Consider the following 18,911-nt stretch of genomic DNA (forward strand, 5'->3'; position numbering starts at 1 on the left):
CCGGGAGGAAATCACGTGCGCGCCCAGCCAGGCGCGGCCGCTCCCGCGCGGCGCATGCGCGAGGGGCTGCCCTCAGCGCCCGGGCAGGGAGGGCCGGCGGCGGTTGGTGGCGGCGGTGGCCGGAGGCGCGCGCGCGTCGCGGCCCGTTGCCCCCCGCGGTGACGTCGCGCGGCGGGCAGGTCAGTGGCGCGCGACGGGGGGCAGCCGTTGGGCGGGGGGGCGGGGGCGCAGGCAGGGGGCGCTGCAGCTGCTGCCGCCGCCGCGCGCATGCGCAGGGCTCGCCGCGTGCCGGCCGTTGGGCTCCCGGGGGGCGGCCGTTGGCGGCCGTTGGGCAGCCGGTGCTTGGTGGCTGCCCTTAAATCCCTCAGCCTTGCACTTCTCGCACTTTGCACACAAAGACACGGAGACTTTATTTCATTTGAGGCAAACGAAGCGGTGACAGGTGTTTTCTTAACAGACCGAAGTCTGGACCTTGGCTTTTGCTTTCGTCCGAGTTACGCGGTTTACGGGAACAGTGCTTGCAGTCGTGAGGCTGGCAAAGCAACAAAAACGCAGGCTGTCGTATGCCTTGGCATGGCAGCTTTCATTGCGGAGTTGGGAGCTGCGAGGTTAATTGCCGATGGAAAGAATACGAACAAAAAAAGCAAGTGCCGTGAGCTGCTGATATGCTGACCTACAAACAGTGTTTTTTCATATGCTGAATTTGAACTTCCCTGACCTCTCAGGTGTGAGTGTTTCACTACTGACTGTACGGCTGTGTACAGATTCTAATTATAGAGTCATAGCTGACATTTGCTCTGGCTCCAAGCTCTCTCCAAAGTCATTTTCTCAAAGTTTCATTCCTAGAGGAGTAGCACAGAGTGGGAATGGGGGTGGAGGAGGAACAAAACGAAACAAAAAACCAGAATACAGCTTGCAGCTGTTTATCTTTCCTTTAAGCTTGAACGGGAACCTTTCTTCTGGGAAAGAAGTCCAAAGGATGAGCGACTCAAACAAAACACTTCAGAAGGCTTCATAAAATAAAGTTTTTCTGTATATAAGCCATGCTGTATGTTGGTGCGGTCAGGTAATACTGTGCAAGTAAAGAAAGTATCCTGTAAGTAAGCTTTACTTCTAGTGGTGTAGCTCACTATAGCCCTCAGCTAAGTGCTGTATTGTTGTGCAGAGAATTCCTGTAAAGATCATGCTGAAGGGCTTGAGAGTAGCTTGAACGCCTTCAGCTGGGAGTTTTACCTGGTTTATCTTTTCAAGGTAATTGTTGGTCTTTCATTACCTTGAGTGGTCAGCTCCCAGCAGTGAGAGAAACTGATCTCCGGCCGGCCGAGGCAGCCTGATTTGCACAATAATTTGAGGACCATTTCCATTTTCGTCATCCTGTTGCAGAGGTGGGCTTCCTCGCTGAGGGCTGCACTTGTACTTCCTTAGGTTTCATTGCCAGAGAGCTGGAAAGTCTTTCGTATGATGACTGCCATATTAATTACTTGAATTTTTGTGTTAATTTCATTCTCAAAAGCGTGTTTTTGCCAGTATTGCTTTATTTGGCTTGAATAAAACTACTCTGGTGACCAACAATTTTCAAGGAGGAGTCAGTACCTACGGTGAATGGAAATATGAACAAAAAAGATGAATTGATCCCTTTAAAAGTTTTGATATTTTCCAAAGTCAAGCTGTAAATTCAAGTTACTTCCCACTAGTCAGTGCCTATCTCTAGGGGCCTGAAGCTGCATTTCTGGCAGAACGTGACTTGCCATTAATGTCAGTGGCTATTGGTGAAGGAGCCCTAACCAAGGAAAGGAAAGACACCTCTTTAATTGTAGCACATCCTGAGTGACATCTGGACTGGAAGAAGGGTGGTAATTAATGGCCTCTAAAAAGCGACACTCTGATTTTAGATTTCTCGCGCAAGAAATGTAGTAGGAATGTGTTAGAACATATTCAAAGGCAGGATTGGAAGATTTTTAATGATTTTTAATTACTGCTTTCTGTCAATTGCCGAGGCCCTGCAAGAAAGCGGTTCACATTTTTAATGTAACTTAGTAAGGGTTATTTAAAAAAAAGTCTCACTAAAGCTTCTGTGAATACCACCTCTGTAAATATATCTTGACACGGTGTTTATTTGTAAGGATGAATGTGTGCTTCTCATTTTGGTCTTACCATAATTTTTTGCAGCGAGCTCTTCAGCATCTGTGTGTTACCGTAACCTGTTTGCAGCCACTGGCTTTATGAGATGCCTGCTGAGCGTTGTCCTTCTTGGCTAGCCTGTTCACAAGTCGTCTGTATAACCTAACCTTTTTTCCTGCTCTGCTTTCTGCATAAAAGGGTAACTTCTGAATTGTAGTGCTTTGTGGGATTTTTTATGCAGGCTTTCTAATGGTTTGTACTGGGACATCTGGGAAGTGGAGAAGATCAAATTATTTGTTTTTATTCAAATCTAAGAAAATGCATTTCTTGGGAGGAAAACTGACTGCTTTTAGGTGGACTTTGTAAACTCCCTTTAGCACAAGTAGCTTGCGTCTTTGGTAACCTGGGATTTGTCTGACTGAAGGACACTTTCTGACCTCTGCAAGTACTTCAAGTAATTCGCTTAAATATGTTTGGAATAATAATAGCACTGCTTGTCTGATAAAGCGTGAAAGCAGTTGAAACTGTAAAAGACTTGACTGTTGCGGAAAGTCAAAAATTGCCTTTAGAAATCTAATGAGGAGGGCAAACCGTTTGTGGGACGTTTTGGTTTAACACAATCGTACAAATTTTAAAAGAAAAGCCTGCAGTTTGGTACCGATCTGCCTGCAGTGAGTTGCTGTGGCTGAAGGGCAGTGCAAGGAGCCGTAAGACGTGAGTTTCAGCTTAGTCTGCACACAGTTATTGTGTGACCTAATGTTTCTCGTCTTCTCCATGCTTTGTATTTTTGTACACCACAACTAACGAATGGCAGAGCCTTACAGGGGGTGCACAAAGTTAGCCTCGTTAATGTATGATAAAACATTTCAAAATTACTGCATGAAAGGGGCAGTGTTTACTCCTTGCTGTAAGAATACTTTGGTTTTTCTCAAAGGTTATATTTAACTTTCAACTGACAGAATGACAGGAATGGAGACTGAAGCTGCAAGAGACAAAGCCATGGAAGAGGAAAGCACTGAACAGAAGAAAGAGAGAGAGAAAAAGAAGAGGTCAAGGGTTAAACAGGTGCTTGCAGATATAGCAAAACAAGTGGATTTCTGGTTCGGCGATGTTAATCTCCACAAAGATAGATTTCTTCGGGAACAAATAGAAAAGTCCAGAGATGGATGTAAGTTTACATTGATTACATTTCAGTAAACAGATGGGTTTTAGCTTTCTTCCCTATATTGCTGGTGATGTTACCATTTATTAGGTGCATGTCTTCTCCTGGGGAAGACAGCAGTTGCAGACTGGAAGTCAGCAGCAGGATTAGCAACTCAGGAGACAGAGCTTGGTACTACTTTGCAGAAACTGGATTTAGTGTTTATCTTTTCCTTTCCTTTACTACCAGCTCTAGAAGTAAATTAGAGGCATCTGCCACAGTAGCAGTGACTGTTTGGGACACCTGATTTTTCTTTTTTTTTTTTTTGTAGCTTTGTGTAACTACAAGAATAAGTAAACAAACAAGAGTAATTATTTTCTGTAGAGGTATGCTACTTGATTTGTGGGGTAGGTGAATGCAGAAATGAAAACGTCACATGGTTTTGCAGTTTGATGTAGATACCTGTTTCTTCTTTAATGCACAGGTTTGTTATGTGAGAAATTGTGCATTTGCATGTAGGGCCGTGACAGGTCTCTTTCCCATAGGCAATTTTTGGCATGGCTAATTTGACTGCAGAGTTGGAAATTGAGTTTGGTAGTGAAACTACTAGGCGCTTTCTGAAGGGTAAATTAATTTACACATTAGGTGCAGTGACTAGCATGCTTTTGCTTTAAGTGTAGTAAATGTGCGGTTAATACCATCTATAATTGTTCTAGTAAGTGTGTTACACAAGATGGATTACATCACATGCAGTATGTCTGTAAAAAGACATTATCTTTTTCCATAAAAATACATATTTATGTTTATATTTTGTAGGTTGTACAAGTGTCTTAAGAACTGTGTATTTATTTCAAGTGTAAATCATAAGCTCAGCTGCCTTATGTGATAAGTCTAGTCTTCTAACTGCTTGTTACAGTCTCCAATGGTATTGAACTTTAGGTCTGTTTCCCTGCACACCCATTTTTTTTTTTAAACTATCTTTACATTTTCTAGAGGTATTAGAGTTTGAGTGTCGTGAACTTTAACTAAGACTAATATTGCTTAATTTTCTGTCCAGGTTTTTGCAGCATGACTCATCACAACTGCAGTAAAAGCAGGGGCTCTTTCGTGTTGGGGATGTTGGGTTAAACACTTAATTAAGTACTTGAAGGAGAAGCACGTTTTCAATGTAAATTGTTTTTGTATTGTAAAACCACATTAGAAAGGGTTTTTCTTTCTTTTCAAAGACTATAATTATCAGTGGGGAGGTAAAAGAGAAGAACAAAATTCCTTTGATATGTTAGCACCTCTATGTATATATGATTACTTGAAACTTTAATTTTGATGGTAAAAACTTTCTGTAAATCCTTGTCAGCGTGCAGTGTGGTGAGTTACAACTCACGCATTCTTTTCACAAAAATACTAGCTGAGTCTTAATGTCTGTCTGATCAGGACACACAACTAGTGCTTTCTAGATTGCATTGATTTCATCACTTGCACTTTTTTTCCTCCTTAGATGTTGACATATCACTTCTTGTATCTTTCAACAAAATGAAAAAATTAACTACTGATGGAAAATTGATAGCTCGAGCAGTTAAAAGTTCATCTGTTGTAGAGGTGAGTGTCTCATGTTTCTACTCCTTTCTACTTGCTGCAGTTGGAGCACTAATGACAGTGGAATTGAAGTGGTCAGTATTCTTACAGAAAATACTTGTTTCTTGTTAACTTCTAGTTGGATTTAGAAGGAACTAGGATTAGAAGACGACAGCCACTGGGTGAGCAACCAAAGGATGTGGATAGTCGTACAGTCTATGTGGTAAGGTTGTACCTGTTGTATGTGCCTTGTGCATGACAGAACGCTTTATTTCTAACTATAGAAACTCCTTTAAAATTATGTTCTTACTGCAAATTATTTTCGAGTGCAAAACCCAACATGTACGTTTGTTATGAGCTCTGATGATCTGATTGCATAGTATCACTTGCAGTATTAAGAATGACAAGTACAACAGAAAGCAGCCATGTGATTTTATCAGGTTTAGAAGGTGGGTTTTCGCTGCGAAGATGATGGATTTAGTACAGGAAACATAATATAAATTCTAATAGATTTTTTTTCTTTTTTTTCCCTCTTCCAAAAAATGGGGAGAGGAGAGATGTGTTATAGATGTACTGAACTTGTAATGAAGAGGCCCGAAGATTAGGGTTAATACAATGCAGTAAAATGTTTTGTTTTAGGTAGGTGAGCACTGACAGTGACCGTGGTAGGGAAAGAATAGGATTAGTATGGTATGCTGACTTCTTGTACCATCTTAAATGATTTAAAATGCTGAGCAAAGAGCTATTTTGTATCGTAGTGAGAAAAGGGTGCACTTTCATTATCTGTTACTGCTTTCACTGTGCTTTTTCTTGTTGATGCCACCAGGGGAGCGACACTGGTACCAAGAAAAATTCATGAAATATATTAATGTAGTCAAATTTTAGAATAACAACTTGTTATCAAACAACAGAAACTGAGTTTGGAAGATACTCAGGCATACCTCATACAGTAAAATCTGTTTATAAAATATGTTACTTCGGGTGCCTCTGTGCCGCTGTTTTTGTCCCACTAACATCTTTTTTTTTTTTTTTTAATGGCAGAATGTGCCTAAATGAGCTAGTCTTATGTTTAGGGGGCTTTTTTAAAAAAAATTCTCCTGATAGCACAATATCCTGTAGCTGTCTTGGTACTGAAATTATTCACTAACAAATGAAAATAGCTTGCACTGCTAGAAAAACACTGCATCTCAACATATTGCAGATGTCAGAGTGGAATGACTTACCATATTGTTGAGCTGCTTAAATGGTAGCATGGAACGAGGTCTGATGGTTGAACTGTTGCTTGTTTAAAAGTTCTATGCATTTTTTTAATGGCATTGAAGCCAGTATGGAATTCCCTTTGTCTCTAAAGAGATCTGTTTGTGGCTGATGTCAGCTTAGTTATATGCCTGTAGCAGTTAGCTGCTGAATCTTCCTGCAGTTAGTAATTTCAAGCAGGCACCAAGCTTTCTGTGATGAAGATGTGTAATAATCATGCCCAAAATGCCAGCCCATCCAGATAAATAGAAGCTGGATTACTCTGATCATTGAATTCTGTAACAAAAGCCCAGGAAAGGTTGTTAGTTGTTTTAAGCACAACATGCCAGTCGTGGTATTCTCCTAAGGTGATTGCAGGAACTGCTTAGAACTTCTCTAACAGTTTGCATTTGGAATATCTTTTCTGAAAATTATATAATCAATGAGCTATATTGCCTAACTACATAGTTAACAGGGTTTTTTAGTTTTAAATTTTTCTGTAAGACCAAAATATCCTCCTGTTACTACCGAAATGGGGGGGGTGGGTGTAGATTTCTTGTTTGTTTCATTTTTTAAAGACCAGTGTGTGAGATACCTGCCCTTCATGGTGCAATGTCTCCCTTTCGTATGCAGCCAGAAGGGGGAGCAGTGCTTCTTTGAGGACTAGTGGTTTCATTACTTTGTATTCAACAATTTTGTTTTAATTTAAAAGTTTTCATTAAATTTCTCTAAAGTAATCTTACGGCTTGTGACTTTTTTTATTTTTGACATTTGTTAACAACATGCTGTGGGATGAGCACAATACCAAAGTAATAGTATTTTTAAAGTTTCAAGTGACTGACTGGCCTTTCAACATTATACCAAAAACATAATGAAGTGTTTTTCTCAGGCAAACAGAGTTCATGCAAAAATAGTTTTCTGCTTGAATATAACATTTTCTTAAGGGGAAGAACTTTTAGTGCAGTAACTCGCCATGAAAAAAATGAAGTATTGCTGACTGTTTTTGTCTAGGCTTAAATTTGAGAGTGTTCAATTTTTAAATCATGTTCAGCAGGGTCTCTTTAGAAATTGACATGATGGGATTTGGATTTCTCTTTAATAGATGAAGGGAAATGGTTAGGAACTGAGCCATGATGTCTGCAAGCTGCTAAAATGTGTTGTTATGTTAAGGAATTTATAGGAAAAATAAGTAAGACAGTTTTGTTATCCAAGAAGCTGGCTAAAAGTTTTAACTTTCACAGCAACTGATGAACTAGGCCGTAAGTGGTAACCACTAAGCTTTAAAATGTCAGTTACCAGCATTAATCAGTTTGCATAGTGCCTCTTCTTGACCTACAAGAACTATTTCTGTGATATCTGGATTTCTAACAACTTTAAAAAATAAAAAAAATCCTTGTGGTCTACAGTGGTTAGTTTGAGACAATGCAGTGTTATGCTTAAGATTGTTTAAGAGGCCTTGGTATCTGTCACAGGAATGAGATAAACATGTAACTTCATGCAAATCGTACTTGCTATAGTTAGGTGACAGATTAGAGATGCATTTTCAGATCATTGTCGTTACTACATGAGTACTCTGACCTCTTGACAACAATACTTAGTGAAATAAAGCAACAAATATTTTTCAATGTTGTTACATCAAACTTAAATTTGTTTTGAGAATTATGATTAGAAGATGTAGTAAGCTGTCTGATGCAATGGTAGTACAGTACTGAGAAAACAAGGTTTCTTTTTCTTTCTGTAGGAGCTGCTTCCCAAAAATGTTAATCACAGTTGGATTGAGCGGGTGTTTGGGAAGTGTGGCAATGTAGTTTACGTCAGTATACCAAGGTATAAATCTACTGGTGATCCAAAGGGATTTGCTTTTGTTGAATTTGAAACAAAAGAGCAAGCAGAGAAAGCTATTGAGGTAAGTAGCAGTGTCCCTGGTCTGGTAATGTTCTTCCTGTTTGTCAGTGGTATGGATGTACTCTTTACTAGTTCACCTACTGAGTCTTGAATACAGAAAATCCTAAAATATCATGATTAAAAAAGCAAAGCTAGCAGGAGTTATGTCTCTGTCTCCTGCCTTCAGAATATCAATCAATTCCACGAATCTTAGTGTGATTCTATTAATTGCTTGGAGATCTATTTGAATCGTGGAAGGGGGACAACGACATCTAATTTGGTTGGGTACCGTCAGCATCTTTTACAGAATTAGAAGTCTCTGTAACAGTAAAATGGCTTATTAAATTTCTTCAGGCAAGTATAGTTGTACCAAGTTTCCTGTCTTAAAATAAGTGATTTGAAAGTTTAAAAACATGTAAGTTTCATTATCATAACAGTAATGGAGACACAGATACGTCACACTGATGATGCAAGCTCTGTACTTGTACATTCTAGTACTAAAAAAAAAAAAATATATTTAAATTAAATTAAAATCTCCAGAGTCACAGAGGACTACATCTTTCTTGAACGAATATCATGAATATCACTCTGCTGGTTTTAACTTGGATGGGGATTCTTTTTAGTAATGAATTGTGGATTTTAATTTTATCTTTAAGTTTTTGAATAATCCACCAGAAGAAGCACCACGGAAACCTGGTATTTTCCCCAAAACAGTAAAAAATAAGCCGGTTCCTGCACTGAATACAAGTAACAGCAGTGTTGTAGGTAAGTGGTAAGTTAGTGGGATCAAGAAACAAACTGTTTTGTGCCTCACCTTTTGAAGGGAGAATCTGGAACGTACACCTGTTACTATGCCTAATCTCAAATTTAACCTTATTGAAATAAAAATACATGTTACTGCTTGTTTTGTTGGCCAATGTAGGCTTAAAATGAAATTGTAAGCTTGAAATGTAGTAGTTTTTTTGCCTTCTTGTTTTACTGCTTGATAAGGAACTTACTTTATTTTTTCCTCTCTTGCCAGCTACCACCATTAATTATTATTATGCTGGCAGAACAGCTTTCAGACTGTACAATTAATCAGTATCGAAGCACGTAGGACTAGCAAAAGACAAGTTTGACAGATTGTTTTAGAAACGTTTAGTATGGAAAAGTAAGACACAGGCATAAAAGTAAGGTTATACTTAAATGTTGGTGCTGCTTAGGTGATCTTGTGGTTTTCTGACCTAAGAGCAAACATTGTGGTATTTTTCACTCTTCGCTGAAGCAATTTTCCTCTTCAGAACTCTTGTTATTTGGACAACCCTGGCAGAAAGAACTTTTTATGGCTAGATATAGATATATATATTACTTTTTATTACTAAAATTCCACTTTATGTGATCTGTAGTTGCTTGCCAAAACCTGCAGGATGTTACAAAGAAAAGAATCCTGAATTCACAGTTGAGCGTTATTTGCAGCGAGTAATAGCTGCTCTAATTTGTGAAGCTGTATCACACGATCATGTTGTAACTTGATTCATTGAAGCATTTTTCCTTACTTCTGATGGGATAATACAATTTCCTAGACTTAAGATAACTTCCTGTGTTTTTCTTAAGTGTAATGATGAGTCATTCTTTGTTACACTGGAAACTATTAGGGCTGTTAGGACTAAAAGTATCAAAGAAAAAAACACATGCTTTCTAAACCTCCTTAAGATGTTCTCTACTGTTTCATACTGTATCCTGCCTATGACAATTTTAGTACGCAGATAGTTATAGGTTCATAGGGCCGAGTTTCTCCTTTTGTTGACAAAACACAAATCAGTGAAATCTGGAAGGAGGCATGTATTTGTTTTTTCAATGTTAATGTATTTCTTCAGTTGCAAATAAGGGATGGCATTAACATCTAACTCACTGAGGAAACCTGTAGCCAAATTGTCTATGTGACACAAGGGTCTTTTTACACTTGTGAGACTATCACAATTTCTTTTTTCTCTGCTTAAAATGGCCAGGAGGAACTGCTGGGACAACGTATTGCAAATTATTTGACATGCCAGATTATCATGACCAGTGATACAACTGTTTACTTGGTCAGTTAATCTCATCCAGTTTTTAGTGATTGGCAGTTTTAAATGCTGTATTTCTTTTATACAGAAGAGAAGAAAAAGAAGAAAAAAAAGAAATCCAAAATTAAGAAAGAGAGCAATACACAGGCAGCTGTAGAGACAAAGGAATCAAACATGAACACTACAACAGAACAAGCGCCCAAGTCAAAAAGACATAGGACTTCATCAGAGTGTTCAGAAATGGGGGGTACTGAGGTTCACAGGCAGCCCTCAAAGAGAGAGAAAAGGAAATGGGACAGAGCAGAAAGCACAGAGGTACCTGTGGAAAGCAGGCCAGGAAAGAGAAAAAGAAGTAGCTCTGGAGATGCTGAGACACCAATTGCAAAAGTCAAGAAGACTGTTCAGAAGGTTCAAGTTCATCCTATAAAACAAGAAGCAGAAGCTCCAAAAGATTCCAATGGTAAGTTTGCTGCACGCCTTTATAAGGTTTTTCATCGCTTACACCTGATGTGTGATCTGGGGAAAATTGGATAAATGTGGTAGCCTTAATTAAGCTAATGAGGAAAACAAGTGAGAAAAGAGGTTGGCAAAGCAAGAAGTGTAATACAAAAATGTTAGTGAATAGGAGACTAGTTTATTACTTGGATTAGACAGTTAAATTTAAACCTGGTAATGAATCATTCAAGGACAGAAGTATAGATTAAATAGTTGGCCTAGGCAAATGGTGACAGTAGTAAAAATAATCTAGATTAGAGAGGTCAGATAGTTTGTAAAGATTGTAAAGTAGACAGAAGTAGTGATTTTGTGAAATGCTTTTCTCATTGAAAATCAAGTCCAAAAGAAAAAAGTGCAGTTGCTGAGAATGAGCGACTGTTGGTTGCAGTCTGAACTTGATAATAATTTTTTCTACTGGGGATTTTTATTTCAGAAGTCCCTGCGGAAGATGACAAGGATGGTGATAAAAAAGACACATCCCTTTCAAAATCTAAAAGGAAACATAAGAAAAAACACAAAGAAAGACACAAGATGGGTGAAGAAGTCATTCCACTCAGAGTACTGTCAAAGTAGGTTATGACATGACAACAGCACATGGTTACTTAGTACTTTGGCTAATGGGGGGGGGGGGGGGGGAAGGAGGAAAGTAACCGCACTAGTGCTGTTTCATTTTGTTGAACATATTTCTAATTTCATACTATTAACTGAGGGTGTCTCTGCCTGCGTTTGATGTCATGGCATGTAAAAAAAGTGAACTGTTTAATGTGCAATGCTTTATTTGAAACCACTTTTTTCACAGAAAAATAGTAATTTTGTATATACTTTATTGAATGTTAACAGGTACAGGATACAACAAAACCTTTGAATGTATTTTTCTTTGTATGTCTGACAGTCCATCACCATTGCTAAAGTGCAATTCCAATTTTTTTACCACAGAGTTGCATATTAGCAACAGTATTAGCCTGTAGTTGAAAAGATACAAAGTTAAAAGTCTAAGGTTCACTCACTATTCATTTTCCCGAGGTTAATTATCTCAGTAGTTAGGTGAACAGGATTCAGGTTGGGCTTTAAGGAGTCACCACAACTAAAACATGGAAGCACTTACTTTCAAGCAACCAGCAAGTACCTCCATGTTAAAGTAGAGGGGGTCCTTGCCGTCTCGCCTGTACCAGGAGGCCATGTGAGATGCAAATACGTAATAAACAGGATACAAGAACACAATTAATATTAACATTAATTAACCGACACGAACTCCCATCTCCATACAGAAATCAAAGGGATGTTACATGCAGTCAGTTGAATTTTTTTTCTTCAGAATTCCAGTAAGTTTCCTGTCAGTTTCAGTTCAGTTGACATAAAGGATTCACCATCACTAAAACATGGAAGCACTTACTTTTAAGGAACAAAGCAAGTACATCCACATTTAAGTTGCGGGGATCCTTATGTGGAGAGACTATTTTTCGTTCTGTAAAAGAGTAACTAGAGAAATCCAGCGACAATAGAAGCAGTAAATTGTGCAACCACTATGGTGGATCTAAACTTCTTCCCTTAAAGGGGTTTTCTTCAAAGATGCTTCAGACATTAGGATCCACCACCACTGAAACATGGAAGCACTTACTTTTTTAGGCAGCAGGTACCTCCATGTTAAAGCGAGGGTAGTAGTCCTTTTAAAATTTTTTTCTGAACATACAGACCATACAAACTCTTATTCAGGGAAAAAAAAAGTTCAAAAAAAACCTTAGTTTTCTCTTCTTCGGCAAGTCGGCAACTCGAGTGAAAAAGTCTTGACAAGAAAAAAGCATGGCATGGATGGCATTTCAGAATTGAGAACAGGATTCACCTCTACTAAAACATGGAAGCACTTACTTTTTTTAAATCACAGAAAGCACCTCCATGTTAAAGTAAAAGGGGTCCACACACAAAAAAAAAAAAAAGGCAAATATTATTCTTCTCTTCCACCAGGTTCCTGAGAATACTGCATCAAATACAGAGAAAAGAGTTTTAAAATTTAGCAAAGTATAGCAAAGCGGGGGGGAAAGTTTCAGAAGAGGTTGAGCATTTTAAATACTTGCCTGGCTCATTCCCCTGATCTCCTCTTCCTTCGAATCCAGCTAACAAGTACCTCCTTGAGCTTGTATTTATACCATACCTTGCTGTGGAATGGTGTTGCCTTTTTATCTCAGAGAATCATTACGTGGGTCTTTTGTTATTTTAATGTCTTTGCTCTGTTGAGAATGTATGATCCTGGGTGAGTCTGGATGCTTTTTTTTGAAGTATACAGTTGTCAATGTTAACAGCTAAAACCATTACCACAAGATATCCTCCTCTTTAAAAATCCTCTATCAGCTTGTTTGATAGTACAGATTAGGGTAACAATGAGTCGTTCTCACAGTGGCACTACAGGCATTGTGTTTCTATGGAGCAAAGCTCGAGCTGTTTGCAGAAACATCTCCATGTTAAATGTATGTAAATATATAAATTGCTTCCATGTGGTGGTATTTTTTAACCAAAGTGCATTTGAATAGTAAGGAATGTTCTTATCTCAGTAGGTTTTTGGTGAGTTTAACCAGTTGTTGATTTTCGATCAATGATTTTTCTAGAAAATAAATGACAAATTCCTAATATAGTAACACAGGAGAGGGTTCACTGAATGAATTCAGTGAATTCAGAGTTCACTGTCTCTGAATTAACTCTGAATTTAGCCTGAATTTCGTGCCAGTGCTCTCTGTACTTCTAGTAGAATACAGTTTACCAAGCTGTTCTAAATGTTTTATGAATATCTATAACAACTTTGAGAGTCACTCTACGAATGAGAGGTTGATTTTTTTTAACAACTTGCTTGAAATATTAAAAGCTAAAGCAAAATTAAAACTGCAGATACTTGTAAGGCTGAAGATGAGTGGAGTGCAAGGACATTTCTAATAATTAAGAAGCATCTTCGCTGCTTGCTAGGTTCAGCTGAAGCTATTTGTAAATGGCTTGTTCTTAAGTTGTCAGTGAGTTTCTAAACATTATTTTCTTGTTGACAACTGACATGCTATTTCCATTTACAGGACTGAATGGATGGATTTGAAACAAGAATATTTGGCTCTTCAAAAAGCCAGTATGGCCTCCTTAAAGAAAACAATGTCTCAAATCAAACCTGAGCCTGTGGGAGAGATGGAAACGGATGGTTGTACGCAGAAAAAGCCTCAGTCAAAAAATGTCAAATGTAACCCTGTTTATGATGTTTTTGTTGTTGTTTTCTTTATGATTCTAGTACACAAATATGGGCACTGGTCCTCCAGAAACACTGAAAAATAGTTTTATTTTCTATAATACTGATGACTTTGAATGCCAAATGCTACTAAAACCAAGCTTCCCTCATGTAGATTGGTTTAGGGCTGAATAATACATAAATGATTTAAAAATATTTCTGTAGCACTTAAACTTAGGATCTTTTTAGGTAATTGTAACTATAAAAGCCTTGGAGAAGTAAATCAAGAATTGGCTTCTTGATGATGTAACTCGGGCCTGATTTGTTTAGGCTTTGCCATCCCTTCGGATATTTACACAGCTATTACTGAAAGGGCATTCAAAAATGGCTTCTATTTGGGTTTTGTCAGGTTTATAGTTAAAGTAATTTTATAATTATATGTTATTGGTTCAACTTGTATATTTTTCTGAAACAGAATTGAATTCTTTGGATCCGCTGCATTTCTGTTCACTAACTTTGATAGCAGACAAGCGTTGACATGTCACTTATTTGAAATCACTCCATAATTCAGGATTCAAGTATTAACTGCAATTGAATAGAATATAAAATACCCTTTAAAGGAAGGACATGTGGTGTGTACAAATTTTTTGTGTTGGACATAGTGACTTTTCTGAACAGTCTGGATCCAAGATTTAATTTTAAAAAATTATCTGCAGTAGCAATATTTAATGCCCTTTGCTTCATTTCTTGTGTACGTCAGATTGCTTATATACTTTCATGGCATCTTTAGTTTGTCAAACTGATAAATGTAAAATTTCTTTTTTCCCTTCTTTTCAAATTGATCAGCCACCAGTGAAGATTCTGCCCCTCCTGTCAAGGCTAACACAATGGGGCCCCAGTTTGTGAGTGGTGTAATTGTGAAGATCATTAGCACAGAGCCCCTGCCGGGCAGGAAGCAGATCAAGGTAATGCCTTTGTAACCTCAGGGTAGCTGTTAGCCTTTCCTCTTACAGTGCCCCCAAAATGTTTGAATATGGAATACCATTTAAACAAGTCTTACTGATTTTTTGTTGCTGTTATTTGGTCAGTAGCTGTGTACAGATTCTTCTCTAGTACCTGTTAATGGAAGATTTTACAACAGCAAAATGTAGCCTTTGGACTGCTTCAAGCAATGTCAAGTTTGAAAATAATGGCCAAAATAAATGCTGTAGAGGATGAGAATTTGTCACCTCCAGCCCTTGTTGCTCTGTCTTTGCATTTTCAGTGTGAAAAAAGTGGTTAGTTTTATATTGTTAAAAGTAAATCACTGCTAAGACAAGTCTTATATTTTAGAAAAGGAAGCGTGAAGTCCAAGTGGGTGCAGCATTTTCTATGCATGATTGTGCCAGTAATTTTGGTGTAATTCAAATTAAGGAATCTGTGGTAGTAAATTGGTTTGGTTTACTATTAACAGAAATTTAGGAGCAAGAAAATGCACTCTGCATGAGAAAACAGTTGTCTGTTTCAGTAAATAGTTCACGATTGCAAAAACTTAATTCAGTCAGAATGACAGCAGTACAGTTGGTCCAGTAATTCATACCCCCACCCACCCTATGGCAAGTGCTCTGTTTCCCTCAAGTAAAAAAAAGTTTTAAAGATAATTGCCATTATTTAGGATTTGACGTGAAAGTTATATATGTTAAGTAGAGTATTTTATTTTAACGAAAATAGCAGTTTTAAGTTGTGTCCTTCTGAGATGGAAATATCAAAAGGTTTCCAAAGGAAATAACAGCAGAGTTTTTTTTGGATTCTGATTTTTGCATGACTGTGACACAGGACCTTTTTCTGAAACTGCAATTTTGGATGAATAACAACTGGAAAGAATTTGAACAGGTTTTACCCTTCTTTAGAATAAATATGCAGACTGTTGAGGACAACAGTGGTTCTAAACCCAAATTCTGAGGTGACTTATCAAACTACCTGTATTTTTAACTGAATATTTCGTTTGAAGTCACTGGCCGCTCCCAAGTGCGTGAAGTTTAGTGTGTGCATAAACCTAAGCAAGATGAGAAACAGTTGTCTTTGGCTGAAAACAAATTGATACGTACAGTTTCAGCTTCATCAGTCTTATCTGCCTTGGTGTTCAAAGGCAGTCAGTGTCTGAGTTCTGGAGGCACTGAGAGAACGTGGTGGTTGTCACTGGGATGTTTGAAGGACGGCTCAGTTTGACTGCAGTATCTATCTTCCTGCGTGGTGTCTGTGTTGCAGCAGAACATATTGCGATCAGGGGGAAAGTTTACTGTTCTCACAGTAGCTGAAAACAAACTTCAAGTCTCAAATTTGCAGATAATATAAATCAAGTTTCTCTTTTGATTTAGTTTAAGGGAAGCGTTTCAAGGAAAACTAATCATTTATGAAAGTAAAGGGGGGACAAAATAAGACTGGGGCGGCCTTTGCTGTTATTAATCATTATGTTTTGGTTTCTAAAACAAGAATGATAGGCAAAATATTTTGTGGGAGGTTACCCAACAAATAAGGCAAGGTTTTTAGTCACAAACATAATTGCAGAATACAACTGTAGTTGGAAAAAGCAACAAATCCTTTCCAACGCACCAACTCTTTTTTGCATTGTCTGTGGAAGCTACAAATTGTACTTGATGCTTCTGGGACTTTTCCTGGCCATACTAGTTGCTTTTATCAAATGTTTAACTCTTCAATAAAAACATGTTTGCCTCTCTTCCTGGGCCAGTGCTGCCATCAAGCAATGCATCTAGGTCTTTTCTTCATAAACTTCCAGAGTCGATCTGTATTTCTTGTACGGCAGGCATATGTTACTTCACACATACAGGAAGGGTCTTCTCAGAGTAGTTGTAGTTCTATTTGATGGTTTTGCTTCACTGCTTCCATATTTTGCTGTTAAGGCGTTTCTCAGAGATCCCAACACTTGCCAATTACAGTGAATCATGTATCTCTTTGTAACTTTCTGTTTACGTATGACTTAGGGATATCAGAATTAAGAGTTAAAAATAGTTTTGGTTGGTTCTCAAATGATCTCAACAATATTGGCACTTAATTTTGTTTTATTTTAAGGTTGTGCTTGGTAGTAGAGGGTTAAAAGTGTGTAATTCCTGAATAGGAGCATCTTGAGCTGCCTGCTGTGAACAAAATTGACTAGGAATGTGTGGTCTTAGTTAATTTCCCTAACAGCAGGTATTACAAGTGAAGTACTTCATCTGAAAGAGCACGGGTGTCTCTTCCTCCTTCAGCTGATAGTGAAAATTTCCAGACAGAGGTCACTTCATAAAGATAGGAAGGAGTGATTTACTATACTAATTTCCCAGTTTCTCTGCCGTGAATGAGCTTGCCTGTATAGATTTCATGCACAGAGAGAAGCTGGATGTTTTTCTGTTGGAATGTCAAAGATAGTTGTGTACTGTAACACTGACAGATTCTTTCAAGGAAAAGTCTGTACAGATACAGTATTGAAATAAATGGATAACTTCTCGTGTGCCATTAGTCAAAACTATTCTTATTCCCCCAAAAATTGCAGGAATTACTGGTTTAAATTGTTGTTGAGAGCAGGATGAGATATTAATAAATACATTAAAGTTGTGGGCTCATACTTTTGAATCAATATATTTTCATAAGAAGGATATATCTGACTTCTGAATTATTTAATGAGTAATGTAATGTAATTACAAAAAAAAATGTAATTACAAAATAAAAGAGAAATGTAATTTTCATTACATTAAAAAATTGGTTATTTCCTTCTACTCCATGACCTTTTAGAAAATATTAGTGATGTCCTCCAGATTGGTCAAAGTACTCTTCTGTTCTTAAATCTGCTTCACAGTCTGTGTTCTCTCTCATGCTTTGACAGGATGCTTTGGCGCTGCTGGCTGATGTCGCCTATGTAGACATGCTGGAGGGAGACACCGAGTGTCACGTCCGGTTTAATACTCCTGAGGACGCACAGACTGTCATGAAATCACACAAAGAAATACAGATAAAAAACAACTGGAAATATGAAGTTCTCACTGGTAAGATTTTTTAGTTGTAGTACAGGAGACATTTTTAAAGTATTTTTGCAATTTTAGTGACTGCGACTTTAAGAAGCCTTAAGTTACATCCTTTATGTGAAAAGAGTTGTATTGGGTAGTGTTACATGGTACCTTTATGGATATATTTAATTATCTTTGTAGCCATGGAAAGGACTGCTTTTTTCTTTATACAGAACATTTCTTTCCAATGAATCTTCTTGATTTGTGACTGCAGTGGAATTGATAAAATGATAAATGTTTTTAAGGCACTGTTTAGAGCAAAATTGCTTGCCTTTATTAACTTAATTCTGTTCTTTTGAGCTTGATTCTCTCTCCACTTCTAGAGGTGTGGGCTATAGAACTTAAGGGACATTTCAGCTTTAGGACTTTAACATTCTGATGACTCAAAAGAATTTTAAATGAAGAGTAACATGAAAATACCAAACTTGTGCTGTGTGAAATAATGGGACAGGAATCTCACAGCACTGATATGATGAAAGGGGCTTTAGCACCTGCCTTCTAATTTATCTTTCTTTTTTTCAGAAAATTGAATAATGTATGCCAGAGTAATGCTTTTTTAATTATATTTATGCTAAAATTTTTACTGGAACATTGTCCTAAAGTTTATAGCTTTTTTTTTTGTACTTCTAGAATTACTCTGCCATTCTAAATTCTTATTTTGCATTAGATTGAAATCATTTTCAATGTGTAGAGAAACATCTTCATTGAAGGGAAGGGTAAGAGAAGGAGTGGGGAGTTGGGGGGTTTCTCAAATTTGATTATATATATAGGAACATAGTATATATTTCAATTTTAGACACGCAAAAAAAAATCTGGATGAGATTCTCTTGTCCATGTATTTAAATGTTACTACACGCCTGCACAGAGTCTCACACAGGGCCAAGTTCCATGCATGCATGAACGTAAACCTACGTAAATGACAATTAAGGATTACAGAAGAAATAACTGCAATGAAAGCATTAGTCTTCATGATACTATCAAAGTTAATTAAAGTTTTAGGCTTACTGAATGCCACTAATGTCATTCTGAGTTAGATTTGTCCTCCAGAGTTTTCTGTGTTCCAGATACCCAGAAAACTTGAAATATGGCATTTTACAGCTGTGTGCTCTGTATTTGTCTTTTTTTCCATCCTTACATAAAAGAGCACAGTAGCACATTGGGAGTAGGTAAGTACTACATTGTAG

The 18,911-nt window shown here is 37.7% G+C and overlaps 1 protein-coding gene across 8 annotated transcripts in view; it reads left to right on the forward strand.

Annotated features, from left to right (window-relative positions):
* Positions 1-39: 39 nt before the first annotated feature.
* LOC106038667 (La ribonucleoprotein 7, transcriptional regulator) overlaps positions 40-18,911 on the forward strand; it is a 28,373-nt gene continuing 9,501 nt past the window's right edge. For 2 of the 8 annotated variants that reach the window (XM_066996469.1, XM_048066444.2), the window contains exons 1-11: positions 959-1,066; positions 3,081-3,289; positions 4,758-4,858; positions 4,974-5,057; positions 7,812-7,976; positions 8,611-8,719; positions 10,085-10,456; positions 10,925-11,060; positions 13,545-13,702; positions 14,534-14,652; positions 17,547-17,706. In XM_066996469.1, coding sequence (XP_066852570.1) covers positions 1,044-1,066; positions 3,081-3,289; positions 4,758-4,858; positions 4,974-5,057; positions 7,812-7,976; positions 8,611-8,719; positions 10,085-10,456; positions 10,925-11,060; positions 13,545-13,702; positions 14,534-14,652; positions 17,547-17,706 — 1,636 coding nt within the window. In that variant the 5' untranslated portion in view covers positions 959-1,043. Of the gene's footprint in view, positions 180-334; positions 728-939; positions 1,067-2,182; positions 2,321-3,055; positions 3,290-4,757; positions 4,859-4,973; positions 5,058-7,811; positions 7,977-8,610; positions 8,720-10,084; positions 10,457-10,924; positions 11,061-13,544; positions 13,703-14,533; positions 14,653-17,546; positions 17,707-18,911 lie in introns of those variants that run through there. The other 6 variants (XM_066996465.1, XM_066996467.1, XM_066996466.1 and 3 more) reach the window with 6 other exon arrangements.

This window comes from Anser cygnoides, chromosome 4 (genome assembly GCF_040182565.1).
Source record: "Anser cygnoides isolate HZ-2024a breed goose chromosome 4, Taihu_goose_T2T_genome, whole genome shotgun sequence".
NCBI lineage: Eukaryota > Metazoa > Chordata > Aves > Anseriformes > Anatidae > Anser > Anser cygnoides.